This window comes from Lepidothrix coronata, unplaced genomic scaffold (genome assembly GCF_001604755.1).
Source record: "Lepidothrix coronata isolate B3197 unplaced genomic scaffold, Lepidothrix_coronata-1.0 Scaffold85, whole genome shotgun sequence".
Taxonomy (NCBI): domain Eukaryota; kingdom Metazoa; phylum Chordata; class Aves; order Passeriformes; family Pipridae; genus Lepidothrix; species Lepidothrix coronata.
Genome location: NW_016690265.1, coordinates 3,740,397 through 3,758,579, shown reverse-complemented (window position 1 = coordinate 3,758,579; position 18,183 = coordinate 3,740,397). Strand labels below are relative to the sequence as shown.

The 18,183-nt window shown below is 37.9% G+C and overlaps 1 protein-coding gene across 1 annotated transcript in view; it reads right to left on the bottom strand.

The window, feature by feature from the left end:
* The window catches only part of HGFAC (HGF activator), a 49,633-nt gene that overhangs the window by 17,937 nt on the left and 13,513 nt on the right, over nucleotides 1-18,183 (bottom strand). The window contains exons 5-9 of the mRNA XM_017820756.1: nucleotides 17,523-17,636; nucleotides 16,315-16,446; nucleotides 14,841-14,951; nucleotides 2,486-2,660; nucleotides 170-255 (exon numbers count right to left, since the gene is read on the bottom strand). Coding sequence (XP_017676245.1) covers nucleotides 170-255; nucleotides 2,486-2,660; nucleotides 14,841-14,951; nucleotides 16,315-16,446; nucleotides 17,523-17,636 — 618 coding nt within the window. The remainder of the gene's footprint in view (nucleotides 1-169; nucleotides 256-2,485; nucleotides 2,661-14,840; nucleotides 14,952-16,314; nucleotides 16,447-17,522; nucleotides 17,637-18,183) is intronic.

Sequence of the window (18,183 nt, the reverse complement as noted above, 5' to 3'; positions counted from 1 at the left end):
AAAAGATGCAAAAGAAGTCTGTTGTCATTTGATTTACTGCAAACAGTATAATATTAAACACTCCTGGGTACAGTAGAACATTCAAAATTATACCACGAAAGCTTGTTGTTGTATCAATAAATCTTCTTCATTCATTCATAAAATGGATTTTAAGAAAGTCTTTACATACCACAAGTTGGAATGTCACAATACTCCCAAGACAAACTGTTGTTCTTCATGATGTAACACCATGGCTTCTCATCACCATCTGGATTTCTAATTAATTCAAGGGGAGAGAGAATTACAAGCATTAACCACAATGTTGTTCCAAGCTTCCCAGAGGTTTTTTGCTTTTTCCTCTTGCCCCATACAGAGCACTGACAGTACTCTCAGGTTTTGAGCCATCTGACAAAGCACTGAAGTACCTGCTAACCCCTACAAGGGGAATTCTTCATCTTAAAGCTAACCAAGCCTAAGGTTCTCTAGGACCTGAAATAGAGACACATGACTAAACACCTATAAAACTTACCTACAAGTATTTGGATGCATGAGCATGTTCATAGGGTTTAACTACAGCCCACACTGAAGTGCTTTAACAGATATGAGCTCAGCTATTTTCAGAATTAAATCCCATAGGAGAGATTCCTTTTTTAGGTTATTTTTTAAGTGAGGAAATTCCAACACAGGTAGATTCATAGAAAATCCATAACAAGAATAGCTATCAAAAATGAATTTGCAAAGCTTAGGTTCCCATTCCCTGGAGACTCTGAGGAAATGAAAAACTACCTCAAGAAAAAATTATATTCCTAAAACGGGGGGCGGAGGGGGAAGGAGTAAAGGAAACCATTTAGCCCTTTGTTACCTTGGTGTCAAACAGGTTTTGGTTTGATTCCATTAGGATTTTTCTGTGGTACAGCGTGATTATCAATGCCTTATAGGTTACCAGAAATTTGCCCAGTTTACTCCTTCAAGAGTATAAGGGGACTTTGAAAACCCAAAAAGATCTTTACTAAACCAAGACAAATAGACAAGGTAATTTAGGGCTCCAGATAAACACTAATTCTAATTTCAGTTGGATTTATCACAAGCACTATCTGTTATTGTGAGGTTCTTCAATAATTTTTTTCTTTTTCAATCTGACTGCTCTTCAGAAAAAGATTAGAGCACTTTCAAATTCTCAGAACTGAAGAAGCAACACGGGTTGAGTCATCTTCTGCCAACAATGTTTCTAAATTTGACTATTTGAAGAAGATATCTGCAGGATTATATAGTGCAGCAGAGATATCCCCAGAAATTGTAACAAGCTGACAAAAAAGTGAAAAGCTTTTTTCTCAGCTCTACAGAAGATGAACACATCAGCTCCTACACCATTTTGTTCTTTGCATTTCAAATCTGAAAGTGAATATTGGGTATAAATGGTGTAAATCAAAGGACTCAGGTTTTATCAAAGCATAAAGTATGTGCCAGATAAATTTCCATGCTGTGCTGGGACACCATAAATCAAGTACTGAAGTGCTTGCATGAAGCAATTTGAGAGGGTTTAAAGGAGGGGGTAGAAATTGCTTATTGTTAGTTTGTGTTAGATAGAGAAGAGCTATTTCAGCATGCATGCATGCTTTTTATCATCAAACAAATTAGGAAGTGCAGTGCATTCTGATTTTCCTGACACACTGGTCTAACTTCTGTGAAAAAAAACAAACAGAAAACTAGCAAACAAAACTTTATACATCAACCAGTAATTTATGGATAATCATCCAAAGTTTGCCAGTTTTAGCATTTGCTCATCTCCAGGATGAGAGATGTTCTCTCTAAATTGGCCTCATCTAGACCTCAGAAATAGGGGGAACATAAGGTGACTGAGGAGAAGACATAAACCTATATAGCACAAGCTATTTTCAGTATAGCTCAAAAGAAAATTTCAACAGAAATATAGTTTATCAGTATGTGGTTCAGTCAAAATTGGAACACTATGAAATCTTATTTGGCAATATCTTTGCTTTGTAAGAAATCCAAGAAATAAATTTGACATCCCTTCTCAATATTATTTCAATATAGTGCTTTGATTTTTCATTTTCAAATAATTTTTCTCTTTTGAAAATATTTTCCTTTATGATACATCTTTCACAAGCAAATAATTAGAAATTAAATTTAACCATTTCAATTTAGCTACTGCATTGCTTTCTCCTTTTGGACAGTCATTAACGAACAATTTCAAAAGTTTTGCACTATGGTCTCATTTAAAAAAATAAACATCCCCCAGAGAAAAAAAGGACTTGGTATTTCCAACATTATTTTGTGCCTGAGCTTCTCTTGGCAGACCCAGCTATTGATTTAGCCTATTACCAGATCTTGTCTTCTGTACAGTCCCTCTTGTCAGGCTGTTGAATTCAATCTAGATTTTCTGAGACAGTCAAAACACCTGCTTTGAGATTCCTGGCCTTTCTTCTTTCCACAATACATCCACGTCTTGCTGCACAAATGCAGAGCAAACAAGAACTTTCCTCACCTGCAGTAAGGGAACGGCCCCAGGCCAAGCTGTACTGCTTTCCCAGTGCTGTCAACGTGAAGCTCTTGGTAAAGCAGGTCTGAATTCCAAGGCAAGCAGCTCTGCCCAGAAATGGTTGTCTTGGCCGTACCTCTGTACTCCGTGCCATTGCCAATGTAGCACCGATGGCTCGGAACTGGCAGAGAGAGAGAGAGACTGGTCAGGAATCAATGCTAACTGCATGTTCAATACTTACTTCACAGCTGAGAGGTCCTAAATGAGAGCCAGCAGGCCTAGTTCTGTAAAGTGCCTTTGATGTTCCACAGGAACTGAATGCGTCAAATGAGGATTTTTCGATAAAGTAACCCAAGCAGTTAAAACTACTGTTTAAAACTAGTAGTAAGTTAACCTCATTTTACACATGCACAGATAATTACTCAAGAGATGGAACAGCAGAAAATTAGACCTAAAATTTGTACTATGTATGGAAGATTTCAGTCAGCAATCTGCACAAAGTCAGCAATATGGATGGGATTCCTCTGGTCTAATTTTAGACACAACTGAGCTCATCGCTGGGGACTCTCTTTTTAGTCAATTAAGAGAAAAGGGATTGCTAGTGCCAAACTGATCCAGCCTGTTTGAGGTGACTTTTTTAAGATGTGGTGAATCCCATACACTCCTGTCCACATTAACTGTATCTCCGATGACAATATAAAATGCTTAAGGCAACCAGCTCAGATAGAGATGTATGTGTTGAAAAGTACTGAAAACAATCCTGCCCTGCTAGCAAGTGATTAAAAGGCCTGATTTTTGAAAGTACTTATTATGGCCTCATATGTACCCATATAAATATACACTATACCTGTATATATTACATACATGTAGCTACATAATGCAAACATATCTATTTTGCAAACATTTAACTAGTAGGTTGAATTTTCTTATTTGAAAGCCATTTCTTTGTCACCTGCATGTGGGTTATTTCTTCAGATAGGTCTAACACATACATATTCTATGACCTATATACTCAGCTGCCAAGATCCATCAACAGCACATACCAGCATTAGGCTGAAAAACATATGGGGATGAATTTGTATACAAATAACTCCACTGAGCAGAAAGCCTACACCTCAAAACACAGCTCAGAGTATCCCAAAGGAAACAGAAAACCATCTAATGCACAAAGAGGATTAATTGTGACCAAGCCTCAGAAGGTTTCTTATCCCAGCCATGTCACTGTGACTTATCTTTGACATCTGCAAGACTGGCGGAATCTTCTTCTAAACTTACAGACATACTTAAAGATATAACATCACGATATTGCCTGACTGTTAAAAAACACACTGTCAGGATGATCCCCATCATACTACACAGTGTAGACAGCTATTGACAAGGATCTGTTTGTTCTGACAGAATAAGGTGACACATGAACCAGGGCCCATAACCAGCACTGAACTGGTGAATTGCAGCACTGAACTGCTGATGTCAATTATTCTTCCAAGTCATCAGTGTAGTGGCAGACCCCAAAACCACAAGCAAGCATATGGCATAAATTTGGGAGCTGGAAGTCAAGAAGTTTGGTGCAAGAACTTCAGTGTGAGTTAGTATACAAACACCTAGCAAAATTCACTCTCTAGCTTGGCCTGGCAGACACTTTTGAGATGATGAGACCACAGTTTGTCCCACCCACACCCTGAACCAAATTCCCTTTCTTTCAATTACTATGAATAAAACATTAAATCAAATTTATATTTTAACAAGCATAATCTAGGAGCTCACAGAAAACAATTTGTGAGCTATCATTTGTATTGCTAGCAATAGTAACCATGTCTTGGCAATCCTGACATGTATTTTCTGGGCAACTTGCAAGTTACGCTGCTTTGTTTGCCTGAAACAGTGTCATGAAAATACCACCATCGTGCTGTATGCTAAATTCTTTCATATTTCAAGTGCAAAATGCTGGTTTTATTTGTACCCTACTTATTACACTCAGAAACAATTTAGAGTTGACTATATTTATGAGGATGAAACAAGAGATTCTGTTTCAGTGTAAACCAGGGCCATGTTCTGCAATACCAATGGTTTGGACATCTTGCAGATAGTGTTTAAAAGTTGTGCTCATCCTTGTCAGTCTTAAAATCCAACGTATCTCTGTTTCATCAGGTCTGCCAGTCATTGCTAAAGCTGCCAGAATATTTTAACTGGAAGAGTTTGGCTCCTTTTTAAACTATTCCTCACGTTCTCCTTCTGTAACTAAGAAGTTTAGATTACATCTTGCACTTGTTGACAGGAACAGTAATATCTGTCAAACAGTTTTTTGTTTCTTTTTGGTTTTATAAGGAGTATTTTGGGCACAGACATAACATGACTTAATCTCATGTCTTGTGGAGAAGCTTCTGAGTTAGTGCAGTTGTTTCATTAGTAGCTTTCCACTGATCTGTGCTTCACTCCAGCAACCTTTATCTGACTGGTTGGCAGCAACACCCTGGTACCCACAGTGGCTCTCATTAATGGGTTCTTCATTGTGTAACTAAGGCCATGAGAAGTATATGCAAAACCCAATGCATTTTATCACTTATAATTCAGGACAAACAGTTTTCCAAAAAAAATCTCTGCAACTATTGAAGTCATATGGACCTTTTTCCTCTAATACTCTTTTTGAGCTGTTACAGCACTGAAAAAATCTCTTTTTCTCTCTTTGTCAGAAATGGTGTGTAGGTGATCTGCTTTCAGTAGTTCTTAATGGGTTGCTCTGATTGGGAATTGTTCATTCCCAGATCTGTATAGGTTGCACAATGTCTGATAACTCTGAAACACATTTATTTTCTTATGTGTAAGAAAGTAATGGAGGACATAATACGCATTTTTTTCTTCATTCACTTCTCTGTGCTACTGCCAATCACTATGTTGAGTAGAAATGGCCTAAACATTCATATTATGAAAGTTTTAATGCAAATGCAGATTCAAGTTACTCCACAGTCCTATGCCACTATCACTATTGCTCGTTTCTTTTGGGGAAAAAAAAAAATTAAAATTTAAAACTAGAAATAATTTCCTGTCGTGTTTTATTTTTAAAATCCAAGATATTGCAACAGTTCACATAAAACATTCCAATTGTGTTAGGGTGGCATATTTTATCAGCATGTCACACCAAGTGTTTGCCTTTTAATTTTTCAATAAAAAGCAGGTTTGGACCTTAAAATTAACATCAACCTGAAATAGCAGTTATACAACCAATTCTAATTGCTAACTGCCTGAAAACATTTCACAAACTTTTTATCTCCAGATCTTTTTTCAAGTTCTATAGTTACGTACCTGAATATTTTAGGAGTTTGCTTTGGAAGTCTTTCTGCAGAAAACAATGTATCTTTCAGATTTTTTTTTCCTCAGAACATCTCATCAGCAATTTTCCTAATGTTTTTGAGCTTTGAATGTATTTTCCTTCCAGATACACATAAGCTATTTCATTCTGGTAATAAAAATACATTTTTCCCCTGATAGTCCTAATTCTGGGACAGCAAAGTTTTAAGTAACCCTTTCATTCAGAAACACTTTGTTTTCTCCCTGACAAATCTGTAACGCTTTTATTAAATACAATGTTAGAATTTTTTTTTTTATTGCTCTATATAAGCTGAAGACAGGAAGGGAGAGGGGGGGAGAGGAAAAGGACATACATTTCCTCTCTGCTTACAAATGCCTTTACAAGTGGTCTTCTCCAGTGCCTAAAATATCAATTACCCCAATGGAAGAGTTCTTAGAAAACCATAAACTAAAACACAACATTGGTGGAATTAAGAGAATATCCTCCATCCAGAGCTTTCCTGGAGCACATTTCTACTCCTGTTGCAGTGTCTCAGGAAGCTCCAGAGCTGAAAGCTTCAAAGGCTGGAGTGCTTTGAGCCTAAGCCCTGCATCACCTGTGCTTGTCTGAGAAAGCACTCCAGCACTCACTAGGTAGCAACTGGTTTGCAAGACAAGGGCACTCATATATCTCCAAAGTCTTCCTAATACGTCTACAAATGTATATTTTCACCTAAACCTGTTTCATTTATTAAAAATCATAGAATCATAGAACATGCTGAGTTGAAAGGGACTCATCAGGATCATCAAGTTCAACTCCTGGCCCTGCACAGGACACGCAAGAATCATACCATGTGCCTGAGAGCATTGTCCAAACACTTCTTAAACTCAAGGCTTGGTTCTGTGACTGCTTCCCTGGGAAGCCTGTTCCAGTGCTCAACCAACCACCAGAGAAAAACCTTTTCCTGATATCTAACCTAAACCTGCCCTGACTCAGCTTTATGCCATTTCCTCAAGATGAAAAGCAATGAACAATGACATTTTATGCCTCTGTATAAGTTTATTGCTTACACAGCCTCAGCACTGCAGGATGTGTTGCTCTTCAAGGCATCCTTTACACAGATAATTTCAAGTTTCCTTTCTGTGTGAACTCGGACTCATCAGATGCTTGCAGAAGGGTCTGTCTTTTCTTGATTCACCTAGAAGTTCCCTGAGCCCCTTTCCTGGGTATCTGTGAGATCCCCTCAGAGATGAAAGACGTGAAAGCCTTTGATTTCAGGGAGCTGCAAACACAGCTAACCACTAGTCTGGGCTGGCAATAAATGTGTGACATAAAGGAGTCTCCAGTATTCATAGAGATTGCTCTTACAGGCATCTTATTTCATCAAATATCACACTGAAACACAATACACACAGACATACACCCTGCCACTGAAAATCTCTGTAAATATCTGGGAAGGTGCCCAGGTGAGCATAGACATCACAGAAGAAAGTAGTTGCCATTTTTTTTCACTCTTTAATGATAAGAATATGAAGTTCAATGACTAGGGGCAGAGGACTGCAAGGCAGCAGCCTCAGGACTTGACTGTTTCTGGCTTGAAGCAAATTGCTTCACATTTTAACTCTTGTCTGTGAAAGTGAGAATAACAGCACCCTCTGTAGCTTTCAGAGTTTGAAAATTAAAGATAATATGCCACAAGTGAAGTATAAGGGAAGCTATATATCTGTATGGCTATATTTCTGTATCATTCAGTCATACACTTATAACATTTACCTAGATTTCAATGTTTCTGTTTGGGCTCATGATTTCATACAACAGTGGATTGCACTGATTTATAACAAGTAATTGATTCCAATAATTGTGCCACTTTCTGGTTTGTTGAATGGCAGTAAAACCTCTAACACTGAAATGAATCCCTGCTGAAACTGTAGCCTGACTATAACACATACAAACAATTTGTCTGAGCCAAAAACTAGGCAGAAAGGTGGAAAAATTGGCATAATTTTGTAATGAATTAAATCTAATAGAAACTTACCATGTAAAACAAGAATGGATTTAAGACTGGGGTAACAAAGTGATTTACATAGCATAAATACCATACATAAATATCTCTTTCAGTTACATTCTAACATAAGGATGGGATACTTCATTTACCGAAACTAGACTTATTTTTTAATATATTTCTTCTTCAAAGTATCTTTGTACCTTCAAACTTGCAAATGCTTAGATCAACAGAGCTAAAATTGAAGAGATTTATGTTTCTTATAAAAGCTAATGTACAAAGCTACCTTCTGAGTAAATTGAATTCTTTAATATAAAAGTTTAAATCCAGCAATCTATAAACTCTACCAGTATTTTCTGACAGCTTGGAAAAGTAATATTCTAGATAAGAGAAAGGACTGTCTCTTCCATTTCATTTTTCTATTGATTATCTTCAATTCTAGTACAATAGTTATGATTTACAGAGTCATGAATGCAATCAAATAGGTAGGTATATAGAGCTGAAAGGAGCAATGTATTTAGGAAATAGGTTGTCAAGAGGTAGAGGAAAGAAATTCCAGCAGCAAAAAGCAAAAATTCCAGTGCTATATTACTTCAACAGTGAAACAACCTATTGCACAAACTACCTTACAGGATTTTCAAGAGTATCTGAGTGCCTAATGCATAGTGAAAGTTTTCATTCTATACCTATACCCCTAGGTCATTATGTGTTTAGAGTATGAGCCAAAATAAATCTCTGGACAGGAATAGAAACAGTCTGTATAGTAATTAATGATGGTCAGCAGATGAGCAGTTGCACTGTAGAGGGACAGTAATGAGTGGGGTGGTCTCTGGAGCCCCCGAAGCACCCAGTGTGGGCTGGGAGGAGAAAGCAGGCAATGGGAAAGACAAACAATACAGTAATCCAAGGATGAGCTGAAAGCCTGTGAGCTGCTGTACCATATCTTCCACATCTTTCCTTCAACCATCTTCCTAACTGACAATTATACAGGAAAACAGATTGTATAGATTAAGAGATGTCAGTCCCCTCACACTGCAAGAGAAGATATGCCCTCTATAAAACATAGTGAACTGGTACCACTGTCATGTCTCAAATAAATCAAAAATAGGATTAAAAACACCCTTATGGCTTTGAATTAACCAGCACCCAGTAACTAATACTGCTGCCAAGTCAGGCATTCAATCACAAGAGTAAGGACTAAGCAGCTGCTTCATATTAGCAGCTGCTGATATTAATCATATTAGTTTATACTAGGATTACAACAAAGACTTGTGATCTAAAAAGGTACCTCTGTAGGAGCACAGAGGACACCACAGAAAACCTATTGCCCATCAATATCTGGAAAATGCATTTTTTGTAAAAATAAAGAAGTCCTCTGTTGATCTCAAACCTACTCCTATCTGGAAATATAGACTCTTTCTTGAGAAATTTTTGCCTCTTTCTTGGAATTTGCCTTATCACTCAATCCTTCCAGAGTTAATCCTTGCTATATGCTTGCCACCAGTATAGCTCATTATCTCCTCTTTAGCCCACATTTGCCAAGGTCTCAAACGTAAATGACTAATGCATAACCTCCATGCAAACAATGCTTCCTTCTTCATTTATGTTTTATTCTGTATTAGCCAAAATGTTTATTATTATCCTAAACCTATAAAGAAAGCTGGGAGATCAGAATAGTCTCGCTATTATTGCTCACATCTGTCACCTGCATAAATGACACCTTATAGTTGTTTTTCTGCAAAGCTACAGTTATCTCCAGTCTCCTGTTCACCATTCCCTAGATTGGCACTATCTCAGTGCAATGAATCAGAGGTAGGTACTTGCTTGACAATGCCATGTTCACTTATTTCTTCATCTTCCAATCCCCCCTTCCATTTATCACTGTCTACTATGTAACTTCTTTCTCCGTGTAACTCCAGCATTATTTGAATTATTTTGGAATAATTCAAAATTAAATAAAAATCCAACCCACCATTACTATTTCTGTAGTGGAGCCCTGGGCTTTTTCTTCATTATCCTTGCATTATTAATCCATGCCTTCCCCTTATGCATCTTCCCAAGGGACCCATAAAACTTTACCTCTGCAAATAAAATAGTCACCTCTCCAAGCTATATTCAGCCATAACTGTGCTTTTTTATCTGCTGTTCCATAATAACTTTATTCTTTTTCGGCCTAGTTTTATTACTAATCCCAGTTCTTCAGACATGCAAGCAACAAGCATCATCTCAGCCCCACTTAGAAATCCTCTTCAAGTCTTAGTCACAGACGTACTAGTCCAAGTTCAGTGGAGAACTGGCTGACTGGTTGAAGACACACCATTGTAAGCCAACAGACCTCGTTATTGTACTTCACCCTATTTCTTTTTTTTTGTCTCTTGTGATCCTAGAAAATAAAAAGTTAAACACTAGTCCAAAAACATTCTAGCAGATGGTAAGTATAAACCAAAAATTAGGATGCATTATCTTCCGTCTTCTTCAGAAGAAAAAAAGTTTTAAAACTTTCCTTCCAGCCTCCAGAGCTGAATTTACTTTACTAAAGTACCTTTTTTAGTAGAAAACTGCAAACACCCTATTTCAGTAAAAGAACCACTGAAAAGGTGGGTTTACTGTCATTTTTACTAATTCTATTGCCTCATACTCCCCCAGTTTAACCCCCAAAGATGTGGCCAAGAAGGTTTTTTTCATGTATGTAATTATATACTCAGCTATTCTGTCATCTTCCTTTTCTAAGAATCTTCAACCTACATCTGACATACACCACATCTCCTTACATAACCATAAGCCTTCCACAATTAGCATTCCAACTCATACTTTCTTTAAAGCTATGGTGCCACTCTAATTCCAGTACCCATAGCCTAACTGGTGGAGGGGGAGGGAACCAAGAAACCAAAACCAAACACTAGAAAAGATAAAGAGGTTTCAAAAATATCTTCACCAACTTCACAGTTCATCATGACCAAAATACTCTCAAACCAGTATTGCTACCTAAACCTAACCTAACCTAAAGAAAACTCAAAATGTACAATCCTCCATGCAGTCCTCCCAATACTCTCAAAGCTACTGTAACCCACAACCACAGTGACACAAATCCAAGCAGGCTTTCCATATGAGACAGACTTTCTATGTGCTGCTTTTTACTTCTTCATTAGTTTAATCATGAAAAGCACCAAAATCTGCCTTTTAGTACACAGCTACCTTATTTTCACAAATAGTTCCACAAGAACATACCTTAAACTGTTGCTGAGTCCTGATAAAACAATTGAGCCATAAATAAGCCCCAGATAGCCATCAAGAACAATGTACCACCCAATGATTAAGGTAATCCTACACCATAAAAATCCAGTTGAAAGCTGACACACCATTGAAATATGTAGTATTAAACCCCACATACCTGTATCAGCTATTCCTCTGATAAACAGTAGCACAACAAAGCCACTCAAAGACACTAAAAGTTTCAGGAAAAGACTTGACAAGTAAACAGAATAAAGATATCCCACTAACATATCCTCCAATAAAACAAGAATAAATTTAAAATACAAATAAGTGCCTCAAATTTACTGAAAACCCACACCCAAAAAAAGCAGTAACAAAGAAATTGTAAGGAGAAGAAAGTGATTTTACGTGGAAATTGGGCAAAATACATATATTAATTTCCACTCACATATCAACTGAGGCAAATAGTGTGAATGTAATGGTAGGGTTTCAACCACAGAAAACAAAAAGAACCAATCCCTTGAAAAAAAGTTCTACATCTCTCTCCTTTACCCTTCAACTCCCTTCAACTTCTCCATAAATCTTATTATAATGAGTTATCTGTCCTCTGGTCAAATAACTCCTCCTGTTTCTTTAGCTGTGTGTCCCTCTGTGTTCACCCAACATCTCCACTATGGCTCCTATCTGTTCAAAGAAACATAAAATGTCAAAGTAATTTTAAAATTACATGTTTATAACTGTTTGTCATCAGTTATCACCTCCAATGAAGTTAAATATTCTGAAGTTAAATATCTCCCATAAAAATTCCCTCTCTACTCCCTATAACAACTTGGGCCAAACACAAAATATCCCACTCACATAGTCCTCAGGTTTCACTTCTTGCTCATATTGAACACTGCCGAAGTGGCTGGGCCTGGGCCCTTTTTATTACTTTCTCTGTACGAGGAGACAACCATTGCTACTCATGGTTGGATAGTTAATTCTGCCTCTTCACCTAGAGACTGGATTCAGAGCTCTCTCAATAACAGTTCTGTTTCCAGAGAGAATGAAGCTACTCTTTTAATACAAAATCCTTATTTCTGAAAATAGGTGCATATTTAAGAGCAATTATTATGAATTAAACTTAATTAACCATGGATGCCTGAAAAATTTTAAACAGCATCTGTTTGGGGAGAGATTTGTTCACAATGTATCTAATTTCCTTTGAAATTAAACTTTGCTGATGCACATAAATCTCAGAACATTTTTTTATATGGCAGTTCTTTCTTTAGCACTGAAAGTTTCTTCTTTAAGGGCAAGAAAATAATGTATTACCACAAAGAATAGAAATCTATATTAGAAACTGTCTTTTGTATATCTATCTCCTTTGTTATGGATATCTCCTGTGTTACTTTTATCACCTCCCGTATTTTTAAGTCAGATCATCCTTTTCCAGTAGCTGCATGGTCATTTACAATAATGGCTTGGCAATATATATACACATATATATACATACATACATATATATACACACACACACATATATAATGATTGTTTGCAAGAAAATTTTAAGATCAGTGAAAAGATATTTTTTTAGCGCTGACAGGGACCCTGTAGTCCAAAAAAAGTAATGGACAGATAAATAGGTACCTTTAAAATCACAAAAGTTATGATTATTCCATTACTCACTGTTCAAAGGGGAAGAATGAAATTACCAGGCAGTAGGTTTTTAGTTAACAATAGAAAATACTGCTTCTCATCACATCTATTTAAATTCTGGAACTTCTTGTCATGGCATGCTGTGAAAGGGAAAAGCATAAAGGAATTCCAAAGAGTTTAGACAAATTCATGGAAAACAGGTAAAAGTCTATCAGGTATGATGGTCCAAGCACGTGCTAAGAAAATCCTCAACTGGGAGAAGTATTTCTCAGTAATTTATTGTTCATTAATATTTGTGAGTATAATGTTAAGATAAATTAGCTGTTTTTCCAGTTGATTTCCATATCAAGAGTGGTTATTCTTTGTATAAGTTGAGGGCAGAGGACATCAGAGACATCATCACAGTTCAATAACAGGTTGGGAGACTTACTGTTTATTAAATTGATTGATTTCTCTTTTTTTAATAAAAATAAAATAAAATCAGATATTTTAGCATCACACCTTGGGCTTAAGGGGCCTCTATAACTGAATAATTCAGATTAAAGTACTTTTAGGAGACACTGTAACATTATCTGAATCAAGCACTATAAATACAAGCTATTCAGACTAAAGGGTAACTTCACAATTGCGTCCTGTTAAACAAGGAAAACTATAGAAGACAGTAAGAAGGAGACAAAGAAAAAAAGCCAGCTGTGCTTACAGCATCAAATTGAAGGGTTAAACAAAAACGTAATGCAACACATATTTAAAAATCAGTTCTGTGTGCTCTGAGGTTAGTACTCCTAGTGCTTTCACCAGAATGCCATTGCCCTAGTGTGATGATACCATCAGGTCTAGAGACCTGAGCACTAATTCATTTGCGTGAATTTAGAATGACTAAATCCTGGCAAAGAGGGTTTTTTTCATTTTTTTAAAATTGTTTCCAAGGCCCTGACACATAAACACACTCCTTCAGTTCCCATTTTATGTGGGAGTGTTAGGCAGCTGAACACAGATGGATTGTAAGCATCCAAAGCCATTTGTTTAGCAAATCAAACGTTTGCTTTATTATTTTCAAGTGATCAAAGAGCACCTGCTTATTTCTTGTTCTAAGCTAGTCAGACAGAAACCGGTATTACAGCTATAACACTGTCATCCTGATGTTTATAATCCAGGTCCCAGCTAAAATAGTGCTCCTTATGAAGAACTTAAAAGCATCACAAACCCACTTTGCATAATTCATCAGGTACCTTGTGAGTGAAGGTTCAGGACCAGTTTATACACCATCCAATTTGACAATTCACTCCTGCTATTTGTTATTCCAGCTGTACTGCTGGTCTCCCAAATGGATTTTTATTTCCAGCTTGAATAGTTAGCTGCACAGTTTGTTAACTATCAGAATTAAAAAAAGAACACCAGATACAAATTGCAGTGTTCATTACCATGGTTTTTTACCTCACTACCCATTCAGACCAAATAGGTGCCCACCATAGCTACTGGGAGTCATATCTTCAATTTTGATGAGCCATGAGATTTATGCACTCAGCCACTGATATAACTCGAGGATTTAGTGTGCAAACAAGCTTTACAAGCAGATTTAACCCCTGCATGGATAAATGTTAAGTCTTCTGGAGGAATGTTCTATCAAAAACTGTGGAGCTTCTAATAAGCAAAACAGGACTAACACATAGACACCAAAAAGCATATTTCTCTGCCCTAACCCACCAGAGGAAGCAAGTGTTTTTATGTAAGCTGTACTGGGCTAAATGTGCTATTAAAATTCAAGGTAACTCAAAAGGTGTGCATTTTCTCTTTGTCTACTTCCCACAGTAATCTAGTGCTACCAAACACAGTCAGCTGCTAGATTTTGTCAGAGCATAAATTCCAGTTTTATGAGGGGATGCATGGATCTGTGGGGAGGCAGTTGCTCTAGGCTACAGCTCTGCGACTGATCCTGCAAAATGGAAGCATGAACTTACCATATGGGCATGAGTAATTGGATTAAAATTTCTGTGATTGATTTTCTATAAAGTTAAGGGCATGAACAAATATTTTTAGAAACAGAGTCTCAGTGTGTGTTGTGTTTTACACTGTAGAAATACATTAGACCCTTGTTCTGTGTGACTCTTCAGTTCTTAAAAGAAATGTCCTCAAATGCAGAATACAACAAGGGGCAAAACCCACCAGCTTCACACCCAGATGAAAACTCCATATTCCATTTGCCAGTAGGTTGTTATACTTACCAATATTGCAATACTTTCCCCCATAATTTTCTTTGCAATCGCACACTATTTTCCCATTGAAGGTAACCATTTTACACTCTCCACCATTCATGCAAGGATCATGAACACAGCCTGCAAGCAGAAACCAAAGATTAAACCAAAGGTACAAATTATTCAAGAGAATCAGTCCATTTTATTTTACTTTAGTACATCTTCTCTGTGCATACACATTTTTGGGAAGAATTTTCTTTTTTGCTCATCTCAGACCTACACTTGATATAAATCAAAGGAAATTCAGCTGGTTTCTGCCCACTAAGGTCTGTCTCATTGTTTTTACTGCTATTGGATAATGTCAGCTATTGAAAAATATTATTAATAAACAATAGATAAAATGGGGGGGTTGATTATTATTACTAGTGGTGATGGTATTAACACTTCTTTCTCTGAGAGGGTTCTGCCAGTTCCAGGCTTGCCACTAAGCTGTATTAAAACTTCTAATAACACATCTAGTAGGTAGCTCAGTTAAATATTTTAGATCTCTGATTGGGAAGTATTAAGTCCTATCAAATTTTGCAGCTCTCCCATGGACTCCTGATGTCCTAGAAAGCCATTGACTCTCCATACTTTAGTTTCCAATTATGTAAGGTGGGAATAAAAGCACGCACCTATTTCAAAGGGCTTTTATGAAGTTTGTACTGTAAGTTACTTGGGAGTCTGGGCACGGTAAAAGTCAGCCAGATTGAGTAACAGAATAGCCATACCAGAGCACATATAGAGGTGAGGCATATGGTTTGCCTTGCAACATCTCTCCTTCCAAATGGAAGATGATGTGCTGGCTTCATCGGGTAAGCGAGAACCCCAAGTGCATGCCCTGTGCCTGGCCAGCTGTGTTGAGCACCTGGCAGCCCTAAAACAAGGAAGAGGCTTCATAACCTAAGCACTACCCCAGCCAGGAATGGGTAAGTTTGGCCAAAAACCATGGGGACTCTGGGGTCAGTGCAGGTCATATGGGATCCTGGAGGTGGGTGAAGTTTACATGGTAGCAACTTGAGAGTGGGATAGACTTGAGAAGAAACACAGAGGTGAAACAGCGATATGAAGGGATTGTAGGTGTGCAGAGGAATATAGAGCAGGGCGTGCCTCTCAAGCATGTAACAGTTTTGGAGGAGAAATTTTACCATTTTTACTATATAATCTGTGGCATATTCTTACATGCAGCAGATCAGGATTACATCCCTCTCAAAGAAAACCCTGAGGTGTGTCTCTAAAATTCATCACAATGCATATAATTACTTCCTCGGATAAGGATGGACATATTGAAGTGATTTCCTGGGTCAGTATTACTGCTCACACATGGAAAGGAAAGCTAAAATGTTCTCTTTTAGGGATGGTATGTGAGCTGCAAGAGCAGCACTACGGTGTGTAACACCACACAGGCTTTAATATCCTCACTGTCCATGCAGGCCTACATCTGTAACACAAAATAGTGCCTTACCTTTGTGTTCAACACGCTCGCACTCGATCTGGCCGTTCACACACATGCACTGCTCCACAGTTCCGTGTTGAACTCTTGACCAGCTCACGCCCACATCAAAGAACTCATAGAGATTGTTGTCAAAACATTTCTCTGAAACAAAGTTTTACAAACAACACAAGCTTTCAGATGCTATTCCTTGCAAGAAACAGCACCACAATCTCCATCATTCTCTGTTCATCCCTTCTTTCCTGTTGAGCAGATCTGTGTTTGTTGGCAGTGCTTCTCAAGCAAGCCAGCCTCCAGAGTGTGGAGGCACCAAGCCACTAGAGCAGAAGCTCCAAGGACCTGGAGACAGAGGTGGCTTTCTCCTAAAGCATGACAGCATCACCATTACTTAACCCCTTCCAAAAGTTCGTTCAGCAAACAGAAAAAGTCAAATCGGTGGTATACACTTGTGTCTGTGCCACTTTAATGTATCATTCACTGAAAAAGGCTTCTTTGTTTATTGTCAGGAGAGAAGTCTAGAGCTAGTGGGGGACTTGGCAGTGTAGGGCTAATGGTTGAACTCAATGATCTTAAGGGTCTTTTTCAAACTAAACAATTCCATGTTTCTATGAAAAGCTTTCATTAAACTTCAGCAAGCACAACTGAAAACCCTCAGAGAAAAATCCAGACTCCTTGCTTGATGTGCAGCAAATTGGGAGTGACATCACCATAAAACTGGAAAAATAACCCAAGCAAAGCTTTTTGGCCTGACTCTACTCCTTTGAAAATGACTGCCCTGAAGGTGGAGCAGCTACCCAGGTACAAAGCCAACATCACAGGAAAAGTTGTAACAGAGCCATATGTGCATGTACATAAGGAATAATGCATCACCTGAAATTGTGTTGCTTTGTCATGTCTTTATGCCCTACCTACTAGATATAAGTAATTTCCAAACATGTAAGGGTTATTTAAACCTTAAAACAGTAAAGGAAGGGGAAGAGGCTTTTTGTGCTTCCCATGCTCAGAGCATACTTGCATTTATAATTGTACAGTCAAGCTATTTTCAGATGTCCTGTCAGGAATGGATTGTCTGTCACAACCATTTGGAAATCCACCTACACAAACACTCATGCTGTAGTGGTCTCTCTCATCAAGCACTACCTTTTCATCAAGCAAACATTAATGAGCTTTACTTACTACTCATATTTCGTGTTGTAACACCCATGGAAGAAGATACTTACTCAGCTGACAATCCTCGCCTGTGAATTCCTCGGGACAGGTACAGTGGTACATCCTATGGCTATGGGTGAGAGAACAGGTACCTCCATTTTGGCAAGGGTTGCTTGCACAGTGATCTAGAGAGGCCACATAAGAGGTTGTTGTTAATAGGTGCCAGATGTCAGGCTTTGCTGTGTTAGGCATCCACTTGATTACATGAACCATTTTGGTTCAATGCACGGTGGCTTTAATACCACCTATTAAGCTAAAACAAAGTTTATCCAACCAATTTACATTGGGTTTGTTTTCAGCTGTATAGCAGCTATATTTATCCGGCTTTTAAAAACCATATGGTAAATCACTGAGCTGAATCTTCACCCCTGGAGTAATTGTACAAAGATGGTAGGTCCAGGCATGCCTGAAGTTGCCAGAGCTGGCACTGCAGTGAGGAAGACGATGGGACAGGTGTCCACAAGATGGAGCTGTGCCTTTACACTGGGGAGGGAGGAAGGCTGCAGCTCTGCCTCTGCCCAACATTCTGTCCTGCAACCTTCTCATTGCAACGTCAATCACCGGGATTAGGCATCTCTCTTTCAAATTACAAGAAGGACAATCCTTGACAGAAGAATTTGCTATTGCTATTTTTGGATTACGTCTAAAACTGATGGGCAGCTAGAACAAAGA